Source organism: Nilaparvata lugens, chromosome 4 (genome assembly GCF_014356525.2).
Source record: "Nilaparvata lugens isolate BPH chromosome 4, ASM1435652v1, whole genome shotgun sequence".
Lineage (NCBI taxonomy): Eukaryota > Metazoa > Arthropoda > Insecta > Hemiptera > Delphacidae > Nilaparvata > Nilaparvata lugens.
Window position 1 is genome coordinate 35,574,828 of NC_052507.1, and position 19,286 is coordinate 35,594,113.

The following is a 19,286-nucleotide window of genomic DNA, read 5'->3' on the forward strand; positions in this document are numbered from 1 at the left end:
GACTGGTGTGGGGAAGTGCGGTGATCACTTGTAATTTCAGGGACAATATTTTTTTCAAGTTGACAGTTCTGCAGCAGTGGTAGAATTGTTAGTAGATTCAATAGATGATAGGGAGGCTATGAAAATAGAATACAAAGTTGACAAGGTGAATTAATTCCAATATTTTCCCAATAAACTAGTTTATTTATCTAACATACAATAGGCTATAAGGGATATACATGAATGAGTGAGATAAGACAATAATTTTTATAGGATGATAAGAAATAATAGGAAATTGAATATTTATTATAAGTACTAGGTCGAATATAGGCCTATATAATCAAATAAAGGTAGATATATTTAGATAATGCCTGAACTATTTTATCAAAATTATTATAGGATGAGTCCAATTGAATTAGAATAATAATTATTACCCAACCAGTTGGGTGAAGTTGAATGTTTAAAGGGTGAATAAATTACTGAATTCTATTAATAATTACTATTGGAGGAAATTCAGAATGAATAGGTGTTGACTTGAGTTTAAGACCAAGTCAACTAAGAACACAAAAATTACTACTGAATAAACAAAAATACAGCTTCTCATATAAGAGTAAAGTTAAGTATTCCACTTTACCCTTCCTTCCCCTACTTATATAATGATATGGAACAGACTATATCATAATCTTCCTTTTTTCTGTAGGCTACTGTGCTAAAAACAAAAAATATATAGCTGACAAGAGTCATTTGAAGTTTCTTCTACATTGAAAAACAATTAATGTGTCAGAACTGGTACTGCCAGTATAAAATTACACCGACTAATGAGACGTAGAATGTGATCCGAGTAACCAATACGGAGATGGCTTTCCATTCCTGTGCATACCACTCTCCAGGCTGTTCTCCTTCTTCAGCCACATTATTGTGCTGCTCATCAATGCCCTGCAATTCAAATTATTAGAAATGAGAGAGAATATATAGGGATCACTTTCAAATTGAAATTGATGTTGGTATTTGAAATTCAAGTTCAAATTTATTCTCAATCCAATCCTATTTCAGTTTCTTTTTGAGGGGTGATGCTCACATAAGCGTTTCACTTGTGCGTGGGTGACGGAATGAGATGATGGAACGTACATGCATGCCTACCGGCATGTACCGGCTATCATTATTATCTAAGTTAGCAAGATATTGAATGTAAATTGAATATGTTTGACTCAGAGAAAACACCCACAAAAATAATAGGCTGTCATGTAGCATACATATAATTTGTACGAGAGCATTATCGTACATGACTGTGTCGAAAATCATAAGATTTATAGGCCTACTGTGAAACAAATAATAAAATCCAAAACCCAGAATAATATAATGTTAATATTAAATTAGACAATTAATTTGAAAATCGTACTCTGCACCAGTGGCGGCTCGTCCTATGTGTTCAATGGTTCATTGAACCTCCAGAATTGAACCAACTCCTATAGAATGATAAATTCTACTCGTATAGTTATATTTTCATTTTATACTTATGAAATTACATCACAAAATTTTTTCATCTACGTAAAATTAACGTCGATGTTTTGCTGCCGGTGCCGGAGTGGCTTGCTTGAAACAGCACCGAATGGCATGACGAGATGGGTGGTGGTGAAAAGCAGTGTTCATTCCTCCATGTGAACCCAAAAACAGTGCTCGGTGTGGTAGTGGAACAGAGGAGGGGAATCGGTTTGCTAGCACGGATTTGGTTCACAATCCTGTCTGAACCAAGTTTGCACGAGTTCATCCGAGAGTAGCCGAACCTAGCCGAGGCAAGTGTAGCATTCGGTAAACCTCGGAATGAATCGTGAGTATTCGTGATACGGATTCAGTAGCAGTGCCATCTTGAACATAACCAATAAATTAAAATTTGGTGGCAGTAAACAGTAAAAAAGCGGTGAACAAGAAGAAGAAAGCGTAACAGTTTTAGGTTATACGTTACGGTTTCGGGTTTAAGGTTCGTACCCACTAGAACGTACCAGACACGGACCGTGTCAGACCATGCCAGGCACGTAAAATAACAACTATGCCCACTACAACGGATCAACAGCGTTCTATGCCAGTACATTACGCGTATGGTTCGCGTATGATACGCGTATGATGCCCGGTCAGAAGTTGTTGGGAACGCGTCAGTTAGCAAGAGAATGTAGCGATGAACAGATGTACGTATTTTGCGGTGTTGTGAAATAGTGTTCTAATCAGTGTTCACATAATTATTTATAAATAAATGGCTATTAGGCGATTATCATTAACAGAATTGGCAATGGTTGCAATTATTTTGGACGAGGAAGAGGAGAATAGAGGAACTCAGAGGCGCTATTGGATTCACGAATCTCTAAGAAAACGGAAAACTGAGGGGGAGTATTGGACATTATATAGGCACCTTTTCTTTATCAATGGATGATGAAGAAAAGTTTTTTTCGTATTTCCGTATGACGTCATTCCAGTTTAATAAATTGTTGAGAAAAATTGAAAATTATATAACCACAACTAATGTATAACTACAACTAGCAAGTAGCAACTAACTAGGTACTTTACCACAATGGTGTCTACACTGGTTACCAACGCGGCGCATGCGCGGTTACAACGGGGTTTGCAGGCGTCACGTACCATGCAATGAGCGTTTCGTCACACACAAAATATACTGGCCGACAAATGTTGACCTGGACTTGCATGGCACGCTCCGTGCTTGGCCGGTGACGGAACGGTCTAATGGGTGTATTACATATCAAATGATGCAAAGAATATTTTTTGCATGTGTCGGTACGGGCACGGTCATGGTATGATACGTTCTAGTGGGTACGAAACTTTACACTGTATACAGTTGTGATAGCTTTCAATGCATTTTTTGTTATATAAATTTGTTTTGTGTGTTGAAGAATATAGACTAGTAATTTCTAGTATGTCCATTTTGTTTTAGTGAGAGTGTGAATATAATTTATTGTGTTAGGTACCGTAACAGCATTTTGATAAAGAAATATGAATAAGGTTCAGTATTTGTTGAAGAAAAAAACATTATTAATATTGAGGATAGGTGTAAAATAGAACATGATGGTAGAATAACTCCCAAAGTAAAAATCAAACAAGAAAAATATGAACAGGACAAAAAATCTGTATTTGTAGAAAATATGCTTAGTCTTTGGGGAGTAAATCCTTAAAATTATTATTTATTACCTTTACACTTAATTATGCTCAATACTCTATATCCTCTTGACCTTTCTCCCCTATAGATCATGAGGTTGAACCCCCAAGCTGAAAGATCACGAGCCGCTACTGCTCTGCACACTACCATTCTTGAATATTCATTCTAGATATAACTTTTTGGACCCTAGCCTGCTGACAGCTTATTTCAGAAACTCTATTAACTATTGTTTTTGTATAATAATTATAGTGCTATTCATTAACCTCAGTAGATCTTCCAGGTAAGCAAAACAAGCTTTTGATGAATCCGAGTTTCACTATTGAAAGCAAAATTGAGTTTGGTTTCGTACTTCCTGGACGTGATCTCAAAGAGCTAGCAAACCATGATGCTGCCCCAGCTATACATAACCATACAGCAAACAAAGCATAGGTGATGTCTGAAAAAATGAGATTCAATGAACAAATTGGTCAATTAATCAATGAATTGATCAGATGAAACTTGTGCTATATATTATACATTTTATGTATGATTGAATCGATTTCCACAATATTTCGAGAAAAATAGTTATAGTTATAATAAAATAAAAACAGAATAGTTGTACTAAAAACAGAGCAATGAGATCAGTAACTGGCCTTCTAACATATGACGAGTATCTTATTTATTGAATTGAACAGCGTTTAATGGAGAAGAAGACGAAGAAGTGAGTGATTTATAAAATGAAAAATGAAATACTTGAAGGACAACAAGAAGTTTGCTGACATAGTTGTCTGTCCAGTTTGTGCGCACCACCAAAACGCCAGAGGGAGAGATTGAGCCTCCCAACTGTTTGGCGTTCATATCCCACATTCAATATGTCTGTCACAACATGTTGGACAAGGGCTGATTCTAAATGCCAACAATATTATTACCAAGTTTGAACCAAAAATCAATCCTTCAAAAATCAGTTTAAACTGGATTAAATCCATAAACTTTGTTTCTTACAATATGTGGTTCATTTTGAGTTCAAGCCACTAGCTGATTCAACTCAGTATCAACATTCACTGTGCAAATGGTTCAATCTAGTTGATTAGGTGCATAACTGGATTGCATCTCGAAATTACCACCTATTTTATCAGTGACTATTTTGAAGTAACCTACTTCGCCTGTTTCGATTTACTCCTAGACTACAGAGAATTAATAATTAATGTTCTGGTGCTATCTCAACGTATTATGTGTCTATATGATTTCAAGAATCGTGCAGAATTTCACAATTATGAATTGAAACATTTTCGGAGTTTTATGATCAGTATAAATGAATAAGAATTTGAGTGTGAAAAAAAATTGCAATCAGCAAAACTATTGTTCAATACTTACCCAAAACAAAATAGTTTCTTGATCTGAATAGACTGAAAAATTTGTAGAATGCCATGAAAAGCATAGAAGCTGAAACCATTAGACAACCTCTGAAATCATCACACGAAGGTATCCAAAAGCACGTGAGGAACATGACTGTAAATACTGAAAAATAAATTATAGAAATGTAAAGGAGAAACTCGACATCGAATTAAATGAGCAATATAGAAACAATATTAAAAAACAACTTATTATTTCATTCAATCTTCCTGCTTATTGAATGTTACAATTTTTATGAAACAATATTTTGAACTGAGAATAAATTAATGTGTTATGTGAAAAGTGAGAACCTTTAACCTCTTAATTTAAGAGAGGAACAGTTAGGGTTCGTATGCTATAGCCTACCTCATTCTCCCAATCATTTCAAATTATTATTCAGGGGTACCAATACAGTAGATGAATAGATTGATGCATGCTTAAAATGTATCGCCCTAAAGAAACGTGTGTTTGATTTGGTTCACTTCACTAAATTTTTGTACCAAAATGTATTAGTTTTCATCGCGGGATAAATTGAAGTATTTTAATTGCTTGAAGTGGATGTGTAGTTTTTTTGAAAATATTAGTGAGAACATCCTAGTGTAGTGAAAATTCTAATAGGATTTATAAATTAAACGATTGTTAGTGCCATTATATTATGTAGCTCATGCTTAAAACCCTTGAATGACCAAGTCCCTAGTATTATACGAATTTTTAATAGTAAAATTATAGTCCACGCTACCTTCGTGAGCAGTTGGAATTTCAGACGAATAGTTAGCAAAATCTTACAGGCAGTTTTACAGATTGTGTAATGAATCTATACAGATTATATAATAATAATGATAATAATCCTATACTATTAAACGAGCAACTTATGTTTATATATTTATATTTCACCGGATCTCGAAAACGGCTCTAACGATTCTCACGAGATTCAGAACATAGTAGGTTTATAAAGATTCGATTGCACTAGGTTTCATCCCTGGGAAAACTCGCTGAAGGACATTGAAAGGATAATTATTCTTCATCCTTGGAAAAGCAGCTGATAATAATTATTTCGTCGTCTGTTGGTGATGGAAATGAGTGAGCGAGTTCATGTGTGAGGGACTGTGTCAAAATTATGACTCAGCTGTTGAACTTTTGTAATCATTCAATCAGGTAATTAGTTGCAAAAAAGCCGGTTGCAAAAAAGCTGGGTTATTTTCAATCCTGATTAATTCCAGTAGATCCATCTTTTTGAAATAATGGTCTTCTCTGATTTGGTTCACGTGAAGTTAATCAGGATTAAAATTTAACCGGCTTTTGTGCAACTGGGCCTTTGTGAGGGAAATTATTGCATTCCTCTGGGAATTAATCTCAATTCACTGTAATTAGATAGAACATTTCTGTATGCATTTTATTATAATTTCTTCTTTCGTAATAAATTTTTATGCTTTTGTACTCCAGAGCGAAGCTCGGTCACCGAGCTAATTAATTATAATAATTATAATTGATTATTATAATAATATAAATATAATAATATGGGGGTTATATAACCAGAATTCACCCACAGTATCCATACTTGTCGTAGGAGGCGACTAAAATGGACCTCAAGGCAAACGGGCCTTCAAACCCACGGGATCTGCCTTATCAGGGCAGTTTCGGAGGGGAAAGAAGAAAAACCCAAGAGACCAGAGATGGGTGAAACTCCAGACACAAATATAGGTCAAGAGGCTAAGTCGAGGGTGGCCAGGTGCCCTAGAGGCAATTTGGCGACCCCTCCTTCGGCGGAAGACCTACAAAGAAGCCAGGAGTGGAGCTCACGTAGGTCACGAGTTTGTGGGTGGAGAGACCAAAACTCACCACTGCTCAGAGAAGGGCGGCCAATCAGGCAAAATTTCTAGGGAGAGGTAAGGCTTTTAACCCTGCAGAGTTTCGGAGGGGCAAAAAGAAAAACCCAAGAGACCACTGTTGGGTGAAAGTCCAGACACAAATGTGGGTCAAGAGGCTGAGTCGAGGGTGGCTGAGCGCCGGGCGCCCTAGAGGCAGTTTGGCGTCCCCTCCTTCAGCGGAAGGACCTACAAAAGGGCCAGGAGTGGAACTCACGTAGACCACGTGTTTGTGGGTGGAGAGGCCAAAACTCACCACTGCTCAAAGAAGGGCGGCCATACAGGAAAAACTTCTTGGGAGAGGTGAGGCTTTTGCCCTGCAGAGTTTTGGAGGGGCAAAAACAAAATCCCAAGAGACCAGAGATGGGTGAAACTCCAGACACAAATGTGGGTCAAAAGGCTGAATCGAGGGTGGCCGGGCGCCGGGTGCCCTAGAGGCAGCTTGAGGTCCCTCTCTCAGCGGAAGGACCTACAAAAACACCAATAGGTCACGAGGATTAATCAGTCTCAAGAGCCTGACAAGCATATCACACTGGATTGCAACAAGCAACCAGGTGATGAATAGGGTGTTAGTATAGGGAAAAACTTCTGGTTCTTGTAAAGAACACAGGTATTGGTTTGCCTAACCAACATATTACTTGGGAACACAATAAGCTTCGGTTGACGTGTGGGGTTCTTTGAACCTTTGGATCCTTGAATCCGTCCCTTCAAAAACAATAAGGACTGTTAGGACTTGGAATGAAGTTCTATGTGATGAACTAAATGGAGACCTAAATGTGATGAATGTAAACTGTGAAAGTGAAAAAACTTGACGTGATGAACTGTGAATGTGAACTAAATGTGATGAAAATGGAGAGCTGTGATCTATTCAATGATTTTAAAGTGTTAGCCGTTCGACAGCTCTACATAAAAAACCTAATATTTCACATAAAAAACAATGAACATAAATTTAATAGGCGTGTAACCGGTTCCAATTTGAACTTACGCCCTACTAGAGACATATTTCAGCAATATAGAATGGACTTAAATGTGTGTAGAAAACAATTTATTTACGTCTCTCAGAGGCTGATAAATTTAATCCCGACTAAATTCATAGAAAATATAAACGGGAGCAGAATGCTCAGGAATGAAATTGGAGAGTGGATACGTACGATCGACATTGAGGAGGAAATATTCTAGAGGCCAACTAATCCTTCAGACTATCATACATTTCTCGTTGCTCTTTTTTCCCACCATTTCGAAACACTTCTCACTGTTTTTGATTTTACTTGGACTTTCTTCATTTTTTCCCTGCGTAAATCGGTTTTATTGAATTAATATTATTTTTCCTTTAATTGCACCAAACGAACCGTAGTATTTTATTACTAAATTTAACTCTTGTCTTTATCTGTCACTTTACTGATGCTCAATTTGACTGTTTTTGACTCACTTGTTAAAATTGTTACTGGTGACAGAGGTTTATTTATTCATTTTTTACTTATTCTTTTTATGTTATGTATTCACTGTATACATGGTTAGGTACATCGAGGAATATATATTATGTACCTATATATTTTGTTTGTTTTTCAGGTTTTATTTATTTATTTTTTTACTAGTACTCTATTTCTATTTGTGTGAAATTGACAAGGACTTATTCTTTTTTTTAGTTATCAAAATGGAGTGACTGTCTCGTTCACATTATTATGTACAATAACAATAGTGTAGAACTTCAACCACAGCTGTTAACTGCTACTGAAGTTCTTTTTCTTTCCATCATGATACTGGTTTCTATATAATAATTGCATTGTAAAAATATTTTTAAAACATGTCAGTGTTGTCAATAAATTTCAATTTCAAAGTTAGGACTGTTAGAATGACTGACATATTATACCGGGTGTTTAAAAAGAATGACCCAATTTTAAACAGTTATATTTATTTTAAAAAAATGAAACACACAAACCAATTTTACATCAAATTACTCACAGAAGTATCGAGTTTATGATGATGTATTATATGTGTTCTAAGTGCCCTCCTTTTGAGGCTCGGCCGACATTTAGACAGTAGCCAAATTCATCCCAGACTGTTCGCAAGATGACTTCTCGGACTGTAGCTACTGAATCAGTTACTTGGATTTTAGCTCCTCAATATCAAATGCTAGGGGAGGAAATTGAACACGATCTTTAACGTTGTTCCTCTTTTAGCACTTGATATTGAGGACCTAAAATAAAAACCAGGATAACTGATGCAGTAGCTAACTGCGAACTGTCTGGGATGAATTTGACTACCGTCTAGATGTAGGTCGAGCCTCTCAAGAGAAGGGCACATAAAGCACTTATAATCTTATAATACATCATCATAAACTCGATACTTCTGTGAGTAATTTGATGTAAAATTGGTTTGTGTGCACCATTTTAAAAAATAAATATAACTGTTTAAAATTGGTTCATTCTTTTTGAAACACTCCGTATCATATCAACAGTAGCCTATAATCCAAAAAGTATAACTAACACATTGAGCTTGCAAAACACTTATTAGACAATTTTTATTGTGAAGTGAATTGATATTTTTCTCACCTATTACAGGTAAACTAACAACAAATAAATAGAGGTTATCATCGTTTGACTTTACAGTCATTGCCAGCGCAAGCACCGAGTTGCTGCTTTTTCCATTAATGTCCAAATTTTCATTGCCTTTATTATCATACCATGGAGTTTCAATCCACTTTGTAGTTACATTCAAATGTTCCAATGATGATGGCTTCGGAGGTGCTACCCCATTGTCCTGTAAATCAATAATTATTGAATAATTCGAGCAAATAATACAAATAAATTAAATAAATAATGTAGATCTATGGATGTTATTTCATTGGGGAAAGAATAATGGAATTGAAAAGTGAGGCGACATAAAATGGAACATGATCATCAGCACAAAAAATATTGATGAGATATAATAATAATAATAATATTATAATATCAAACTCAAATCAAATTTATTGCCTTACAAAATAATATGTTCACAAAATCAGTTACTGATTTTCTACATATCTACAAGATATGATATCTACAAGAGACAGGCCAGCTTTGAAAAATAAACTAAGAAATGTTTTTCCAAATCTACGTCTTTAAACATTTTAAAAGTCTTAGAACAAACGTTTCGGTGAATGAGATTGAACAATATAAGACTAATTCCTTCTATTTTGATAGAAAAATACAAGATATTATAGAATATAATATATACATAGAAAATAGTGAAGCTACAAATATAAAAAATACAACATTATAATTAAACATACTATATATATACACTATTATGTATTGAAGTGCGTACAGATATACGCGCCCCCAACCCGCTCCGCCCTCGTTCCTCCATCGCTCCGCCCTCGCACCGATCATGAGCGTTACGGGAGATGTAAGCTCTTCTCGCGTTCCACTCTTGCTCCCCGGTCGATCATCAATCGATCTGCTCGAGTGACGTTCGATTGCAGAGCAGAGCAAAAGTCCGCACCTTAACAATACATGTTTCTTCTGGTAAATAGTGGACTGTATTTCGTTTATTAATTTCAGATCCAACCTTGTTTTCAACACGGAAACCGACAAACACATGAAACCAAAAAAACTCACCTCAACAATTCTATCTCGCCATCACCATTCCAAATTTGAGTATTTAGGTAATAGGAAATGAGAGCAAGAGAGAATAATATTGGGAATTTGGGAGGAAAAACACTCAAACCTGACATGAAGCAGCAATTGCAGATGGACGCCTTTGTTCCCAGTTGCCTGCCTCAATGTTTGAAAGTGGGACCGTTGCTTTTCTTATTAATGATAAATGACCTCCCTTGTGTCATTACAACCAACACCATCCTATATGAGGATGACACTTCTTTGATGTCTTGTGGTGGGGACTTGGATGAGATGAGGGTAAGGATGGAGGGCTACAAGAGAGAGACCTGTGAGTGGTTGGAGGCCAACGGATTCTCCATGAATGATAATAAGACCCAAACACTTATCTGTGGCTTAAAGCATAGAGCTGACCCTCAGCCATAGGAGAAACATCAAGTAAGTAGGAGTGGCCGTAGTCGAGTGGATCAGAAGCTGGCTTCATGATTCAGAGGCCCGGGTTCAAATCCCGGCCCGGGCAAGATATATTCTCGGGCCACTCCCGTGTTTCGGATGGACACGTTAAGCCGTCGGTCCCGGCTGCCTAAAAAGCAGTCGTTAGGTCATGTCAGAGGCCCTGAAATTGATCAGTTGCGACCTGAAAACTCTGACAACAGACCTGAGCCAGCCAGGTCACTCGATATTATTATTATTATTAAGTAAGTTCCTGGGCGTCTACATAGACCAAAGGTTAACATGGGAGCCTCATTGTAGAAATCTTTGTGGCAAGCTCTCAAAGTCTATCTACCTCATAGGATGTCTCAAGAGTCAACTGTCGAATGATTATTTGCGTATGGCATATTTCAGTTTGTTCCACAGTCTTCTGTCATATGGTACCTACCTATCCTACACTGGGGTGGAAGTAGTCATGTTTCTGGTGTTCTCCTTCTCCAGAAAAAAGCTGTGAGGATAATAGTGGGGGCCACTTTCAGGGAACATTGAAACCGTTATTTGTTTCACTTGGAATACAAACGGTTTACATCCAATATATTCATGTTGTTGCCTTGTATATACATAAAAATAAGTGTAAAATAAACTCAAGAGGTATGGTTCATTCTTACAACACCCGCCAAAGACAACAACTTGATACCCAACGTACAAGATTAACCCAAGTACAGAAGTCCCATCACGTCTTAAGAACAAAGGTCTACAATAGGTTGCCAGTCAATAAAAAATTATCCAGTCTCTTTGTTCGGCAAATTACTGTTCGATCTTCTGTGTGCAAACCCCTTCTATTCTTTGGAGGAGTTTTTCACACATACTTTATAATAAATTAAGTGTTATGAATATTCTATTGACGTTGCTGATGACTGTATGGTCCGAAAGCAAAAGAATTAAATCTATATATCTGTATTTCAATTTAAATATTTAGAAAAATGTGAAGTCAAGTTTAAACCGCTGAAGACGCTTTTACATATACTAAAATTTATTCATTTCTTACGACAATACACAAATTACGAGAAAACTTTTCAATACAAAACCAGACATGCAGACAATTATTAGTCTTATAGCAAACACAATTCGAACAATTTCCAACCGACCAGCACTCGGCTACAACAAACAGCTGACCTGAATAAACTCCAAAAACCTCCGCCAGATGGCAGCATTACACAACCCGCGAACTCTTTAAATTCTATTAATTGGCCACAATACATAATAGTGGGAATTATCCCTATTTTACTTGAATAACACTATTATTCTTTGATATTATTAACTAGTATGTATTGTTATGATGAATGTGCTGCAAAATAATACCCTGATGACAAAATATCAATTGCTCAATAGACTAGAAACTTATTTGTGGGTCAATGAGTCCAGAACTTTAATAATCCAAAATTTCATTTATTGCTCCAATATAATATTGAATCAACTAAAACAATCATTCCTGAACCATCAAAATGCTCTCTCTCTCTCTTGCACTCTCTCATACACACACACGTCAGTTGTGAAGCAACAACACGCATGTCACAGAGAGTAAATTGAGAACTGGAATTGTTGTTAATTCATATTGTAGCATTGGCTGGACTATAATAATATATAATACCATAGCCACCTCTAATACAAGGCCGCGGCCTACGATATTGCAACGTCGCAGTGTAGGCCTAGAATCTAATACATGATTGGTGGAAAAGATCAGCTGGTATTTTTTAAAATCTTCTTCACCAATCATGTATTAGATTCTAGGCCTACACTGCGACGTTGCAATATCGTAGGCCGCGGCCTTGTATTAGAGGTGGCTATGATAATACTATCAGCCCATGTTATTGTAAATGATAGACTAGAAGAATATTACTTTTATGCTTTTTTGTTTCTTACCTGCAAGTTAACTTCCACCCAGACAAGTCTGAAAATGTCCTGAGTCGCCCACAATCCAAGTTGTATTTCACACGTATGTTTCTCATTGAATAAGTATTTGAATTCCAAAGAACATCGAGTCTGTAGTCTGGAGTTTGGATTCCAATTTACCTCTCCTCTATTGGAGACAACCATTCCACTCGGCCCCAGAGGATTTACTCCATGACCAGCAGCACTAGACAAAAATATTTATTTCAAATATGAATTAAATTTTGAAAATCATCAATTCATATTATATTTAACATATTATGGATTTTACTTCATTGACTCATGAATAAATTTATTTCACTGAGAATTATAATATATATTAAATAGTGCCTTTAAAGTTAAAATTTACTCACTTTTCAGCTAGAAAACCATTGGTTGTGATATTCAGCCTACCGTATATAGTTTTTGAATGAATTAGGCCTTCATGAAAGTGTTTGCAGTTAATTGACTGAAATATTGTGAAAAAATGTGTAGTGCCAATCAATTTTTTGGCTGATTTTGAAAAATAGGAACTCACTTGTAAAGAATCAGCTCAGGCTTCCAAATCTCTCCATGTATGAGCTGCAATGAAGTTATATTGCCATAGCTGGCTGGATCCCATTTCAGTTTTTCATCCTTCCAAGCCTATTTGAGAAAAAACTTGAAATAAATTCGGAAGGTTTTTATAATATAAGAACATATTATGTAATATGGAAATAGTTTCTAGGCTGATTTAGCTTCTAAAAAAATACATTATCGTATTCGAAACATGGAATCAAAAGAAAACTGTAAGTATAGGCCTATAGGCCTATAGTTCGGAGTCGAACTCTCAACTTTCATATTAACACATTCAATTCGCAAAGTATGATATAGATAAGATAAGGTCAAGTGAACAAAATAAAGAAGGAAGATAGTTTAAGATATAAATGTCAAGGAAAATTCAGGTGATCAGTTCAGCCTATGAAATGATTAATTATATATAAATTATAAAATTTACCTATAAAGAAAAGTTCTCGGGAAGATAAAAAATGTAATATAGAGAATAGGATGCCTAGTTCATGCTTGGTAGTTTGATTTTGAATAAAATAATGAGACGTGAGCTTACCAGAAAAAATTTTCCAACCAATATTAGTTGTTCTTGCTTTGAATCCTGTAACAGAGAATCAATAAGGCAAACACTTTATAAATCACATTCATTTTTTACCATCATTTTTACATACAATACCATATGCTATAATAATTATTATACTTTAGTACGGTAATAGTGAAAACCCACAGTATTAACAAATCTCAACAATGAATTTAAAAAATACGGTAACTTGACAGCAGTAAATAGTAGGATGAACATGGATCTTATGATAATTTAGGAAATATTGTGGTCATAAACAAATGTTTGGGTCAGTAATTATTGACTACTCGGAAAAATGTTCAGAGTGTACAGAATACCATGGAGTATATAGGTACAATGGAGTATATAGGTACAATAGAGTATATAGGTACAATGGAGTATATAGGTACAATGGAGAATATAGGTACAATGGAGTATATAAGTACAATGGAGTATTTAGGTACAATGGAGTATATAGGTACAATGGAGTATATAGGTACAATGGAGTATATAGGTACAATGGAGTATATAGGTGAAATGGAGTATATAGGTACAATGGAGTATGGTAGCATAAATATTCCAGCCTGGTGTATTAAAATCAAATGATCATACTCACGAGAATAGATACATCACTATAATATACTGTACTTATTTTTTCATTCATTTTGAAACCAGCTTATCTGAATATTCAGCTCTTCCACATTAGTCCAGTCAACGAAAGATTATAGAGAGAAAAGTTTGGAACACAATTTTTGACCCGCAGCTCTTTTGAGTGATGGTAAGGGGGTAAACATATCAAAAGTCCTCACTCCTACCCTGTGCTAATTCTCAACAAGTGTCAACTTGACGGTTTTCACCTTTAGCACAAGAGTTAGAGATGAGGTTTTTCAATAGGTTCAGCTCCTAACTAGTCTTAATGAAGCTGCAGAGTCAAAAAATGTGTTCCAGATATTGTATCCAAATTACATTGTCAAATGATCTATTTTTGCTGAGTTAAGAATTTCACACTCAACACTGAAGCTGCTTCAACAATTGTTGGAAAGCATAGAATGATGAAATAATACATCAAACTGAAGAGAATTGAATCCTCTACAACCCAACTTTTAGTATTTATTTTTTCGATGCATTGTTGTTGAGTAATAAGCTCTGAAAGTGCAACAAGTTGGAAGAAAAACTGACTTTTCAAAGAGTTTAGACTTTTAAAAGTAAATATCTCGAAAACTAATGGAGCTATCACAAAACTCTACTGAACTATTATACTTGTAGAAAATTTATCTAGCTTCATTTTTGTTCAGTTAGTCATGATGGCTGAAATGCATAGCTTCCAAGATATATGCGTGTAAGCTAGAAATGAAAAAACGAAACTTTCAAACCACCCTCATCCCTTAAGCACAAGGTGTAGGGATGAGGACTTTTGATATGTTTACCTTCTAACTAGTCCAAACAAAGCTGCAAAGTAAAATATTGTGTTCCAAACGTTCCTTGCAAATTTCCCAGTCAATTGATCTATTGTTGTTAAACTGAAAATTCTACACACAACACTATAACGGCTGAAACAATCGTAGGAAGATGTGTAAAATAATGAAATAATATTAAATTATACATGAAATTGAAGAGAATAATGATGCTCTATGAGCTCAGTATTAGCACGGATTTTTTCAATCAATCTTTAAAAAGTTATAAGGCCAGAAAGATGGAAAAATCGAAGCCGTAAGCGTTTTTCTTCAAATGTGACACCTTCGAGAGCTCATATATAGACAATTAGAAGAGATATGGGAAAATGTTGAAAATCAAACTTGTAGGCTAATTTGTAAGCTCCAATTTTCTATTCGACAATAATTCCCGAAAGACGCATATTGTTCGAGATACGTGCAAAAAAACAAAATTTATGGTATTTTCAAACCACCCCCACCCCTTTAGCACAGAGGGTAGGAGTGAGGACGTTTGATATGTTTACCCTTATGTTTACTATCCTTAAAAGAGCAGCGTTGTCAGAAATTGTGTTTCAAACTTTTCCTTCTATACTTTTTTTTGAGCATTCGTAGCCTAGACTACAATAGAGTTACCGTATTGCTACTTTAGAACTTGTCCAGTAAGGTAGTAGGTAGTAAGGTAGTAATCCTTATTATTATGATTTGAGATGATCAGTCAACGAGATAAAAATTCCTGAATCTTCTTTCAATTTGAAAATTAAGAACTTAAAATTTTTGAATTTATTATTATCTTTCAAACCAAAAATTCAAACACTCTCGTGTAGTTTAATTCTTTTCAAATCAGTCGTAAAACTGTACAAGCGTTTCGTAGTTCCTACTATGCTACCAAAAACAAATCAATTATGACCGAAAAAATGTTTTTTTGGGATAATATTTATTTATTAAAAACTTTTATCATTATTACAGTAGCTACAACAATACCTGAAATTTATTATTTTTCAGTAAATCAAACAAAAAATTTCTTGTATTTTGGTAGAGAAAAATTTCTTATCATTATTAGTTATTGATTGCAATTATTTCCTCCATCTATGGGCATGGCATTTTGATAAAAGATCGCTTAAAAATGTACAATGATTAGGGAATAAATTTTCAAAGTAGAACTTGCAATAGAAAGTTTTAAGGCCTACTAATATTTTATTCAATTGCATAACATACATTTTCATCACTAGGTAACAGTTTTTGTGACAAAGGTGAATGAAGAAAATTATCTTACCAATTCCACGTGATATGGGCTAAAACTGACATTGATTGGCGACCAATCTTCAGTGATATTGAATGGGATAGCAAAACGATCATATCCCTGTATTAAATCTCGCCTCAGTGATTCAGTGAAAGTGAGATGTCGATCGATTTTGGATGTTCCTATGCAGAAAAAAAACAAAATATTGAATATATTTGGAAGACAGGTGGTCTACAGTTTGTTATCAAATCAAGAAAATGGAGGTAGAGTATTGGAAAAATACTGGCCTAATATTCTTGAAAAGTGGCAAGTAGGCTAGCCTACATAGACTAGGTCTATGTTCAACAGGGCATTATAATGCGATTAGAATTATTATTGTCTTTTTCCTATATTTCTGTGTTAAACCCTAAAGAAAAATCATCATTATGCATTCATTATTAATCAAGTTTAGTAGGCCTATTCTAAAAAAACGTTTAGATGTGAAAGCCCCTAATCACGCGTCCAGATCTTGACTGATACGGTAGGTTATCAATCTTTACGTTATATGTCCTCCATTATCTACGACTAGTATTACAAGATGGCGAAGCGAACACAAGAGTTCGAACCAAAAAAGAGAACCAATTAATAATAAAGAATTAAAATATCGGTTACCGTACCTTTTTTACATACCTACACCATAGCAATCGAAGTACCAGATCCCATAGATATTGGTCCATGTTGAAAAACCAAAGTAACTTATGGGAATCGGGTCAGGATCTCTCCAATAGAGAATAGGAATTGCGTCGCTACTTTTTCTGATCTCAATCATTCCATCTCTCGAAATTGATATCTGAAAAATTGAATTAACATGAATTGTCAAACTGATTGAATATACGGTAGGCTACCCTACAAGGTAGGTTTTGTTGACAGGTTTACATATCTTACTTTGTTTTGTTGAATATAGGCCTACCGCAATACACTATTTTGGAACATTATCTCTTGAATTGAACGGTAGCTGATGGTACCGTCAACCGGGGTGGCTTAAAACACTTTTTTCAGTTTTGATTACTACCTTCCGTAATGATACCTTAATCATTAATCGTGCATCAATATTCATGATAATATTCTCCTGAAAAGTACTCGAAATCAGTGTACTTCAAGACAGGTATAGAAAGTGCATATATCAGAAAGTCCATAAGAAATTATTTTTCAAGAAAATTTAGAAAAATGTGACTGTTCAATCTTCCCCAATATGGAGTGAGTTACAACAGATGAGAAAATATGGAATTTTGACTGGTAAAAGCGACCAAGTGATCAATCTATTACCTCTAAAATGTTATTCTCATGTAAGTAGTCTGTGATTGAGAAGAATTTATTAAGTTATAATAATAAAAAATAGATAATTTTTAAAAAGCAATGACAAATTAACAAAAGTCATGATTTTTGAGAGAAAATTATCAAATTTAAAATGAAGGAAGCAGACCAAATAATCGATTCATATTGTATTTTAAATTTAAAAGCAAAAATAGGTCTGTCCCATTTTGGGTTGTCGAGCACTTCAATAACATCGTTCTGATCAACAATATTTACAATAGTAATATTTTTGTCGGGCCAAAAAAATGTCGTGCCATCTGCAGAGCTGTCACAACCAATTCTTTTAGGAGCAAATATCCTATGGAATTTTATTTAAAATATGTCTTCTAACTCTTTTTTACTCAGCCTGCAAAGTTTCTGACAAAAATGTTCTTTCTCACTGGACAAGTACAAAATACCCAACAATATTTTGGAATTGCTCAACTCAATAATTACTGTCTACTATTTTGCCGGATTGGAAGCAAATAAATTTATGGGATTTCAAGGATACATTCTCCAAGATATTCATGAATTTATTTACTACCAATCCGGCAAAATGGATCTCCCCCAAGATATCGGCTTTGAGCACTCATATCGTGAGAATAAAAGATGATGAAAAAGTTTTTCCTCAGAAATATGTTCCATTAGGAAGCTTGATACTATATAATTCGAAATACTTTGGAAAAGTCGCCAGTGAAAAGGTTGCCAAAAGCGTGACGCACAGCCACAGCAGCCTTATATTAGGAAGTAGTTTGTGACTCTAGTAGCAGTAGTTGGAGATCTTCTTTTCCCCTCACCCTTCTCAACAAACTAATGCCAAATTCATCCAACCAATTTCCTTACTCCTCCCTCCTAGCCTACTCATTCACATTAATCCTCAGGACCTCAGCTCATGTCTACTATTAATGTCTATATTAATTGACCGAGCGAAGTGAGGTCTAAGATTCAAGTCGACGGTTTGGCATTTCTCTTAATGTTTAAATGTTTATATGTTTTCATGTTGCGCATTTACGGCAAAACGCGGTAATAGATTTTCATGAAATTTGACAGGTATGTTCCTTTTTTAATTGCGCGTCGACGTATATACAAGGTTTTTGGAGATTTTGCATTTGAAGGATAATATAAAAGGAAAAACGAGCCTCCTTCATACGCCAATATTGGAGTAAAAATCAGACTATAATTATTATTCATGATGTCTTTACAACGTGTAACGTTAATGATCTAATTTGTTTTTCTTCATGTTTAGTATTGAAAATGGAAAAGAATGGAACATATTCATGGAGAAGGAGAAAGGAATCAGACGAAAGGGATTGATACAAATAGTACGGTAAATAAATACATTGAAAAAGTGAATTGAATGGGGGATAGAAACATTGATAAAAGGTAGTAAAACATATTAAGCCTGGTATACAAAAAGAGGTAATGTAACAAAGCATAAAAATAATACAGAAGAATACCAAGCTAGCTTGTACGGGAGGAGAAAAAAAGGTGGAAGAGGAGAACAAGAGAAGAAGGCAGGAAACAGAAGAAGAGACGTGAGAAGGAAAGGAGATGACACCGAAAACCCGAAAGGAAGAAGAACATGAAAGGAGGAAACAAGAATCAGAAGAAGAAGGATTATGAGAAAATGAAAAGAATCGGAAGAAGAAAAAGAAAGAAAGGAAGAGTGTACTTCTCTGAACAGAAATTGTGAGGATTATGTAATAGGATACAACATAATAAGTTCAGATGAACACTCTCAATTTGTAATCTTCCAAATGTACTAACAATAAGAAAATTTGGATTGATAATCAATCTGTCTTATTCAGTAATTAATGGAGTAAATAAGAGTGTAATAT

The 19,286-nt window shown here is 35.1% G+C and overlaps 1 protein-coding gene across 1 annotated transcript in view; it reads right to left on the reverse strand.

The window, feature by feature from the left end:
- Positions 1-162: 162 nt before the first annotated feature.
- The window catches only part of LOC111053773, a 33,081-nt gene continuing 13,957 nt past the window's right edge, over positions 163-19,286 (reverse strand). The window contains exons 5-13 of the mRNA XM_039426981.1: positions 16,786-16,996; positions 16,150-16,298; positions 13,441-13,485; positions 12,874-12,980; positions 12,330-12,543; positions 8,931-9,138; positions 4,496-4,639; positions 3,406-3,578; positions 163-915 (exon numbers count right to left, since the gene is read on the reverse strand). Of these exons, the coding sequence (XP_039282915.1) occupies positions 760-915; positions 3,406-3,578; positions 4,496-4,639; positions 8,931-9,138; positions 12,330-12,543; positions 12,874-12,980; positions 13,441-13,485; positions 16,150-16,298; positions 16,786-16,996 (1,407 nt within the window). The 3' untranslated portion in view covers positions 163-759. The remainder of the gene's footprint in view (positions 916-3,405; positions 3,579-4,495; positions 4,640-8,930; positions 9,139-12,329; positions 12,544-12,873; positions 12,981-13,440; positions 13,486-16,149; positions 16,299-16,785; positions 16,997-19,286) is intronic.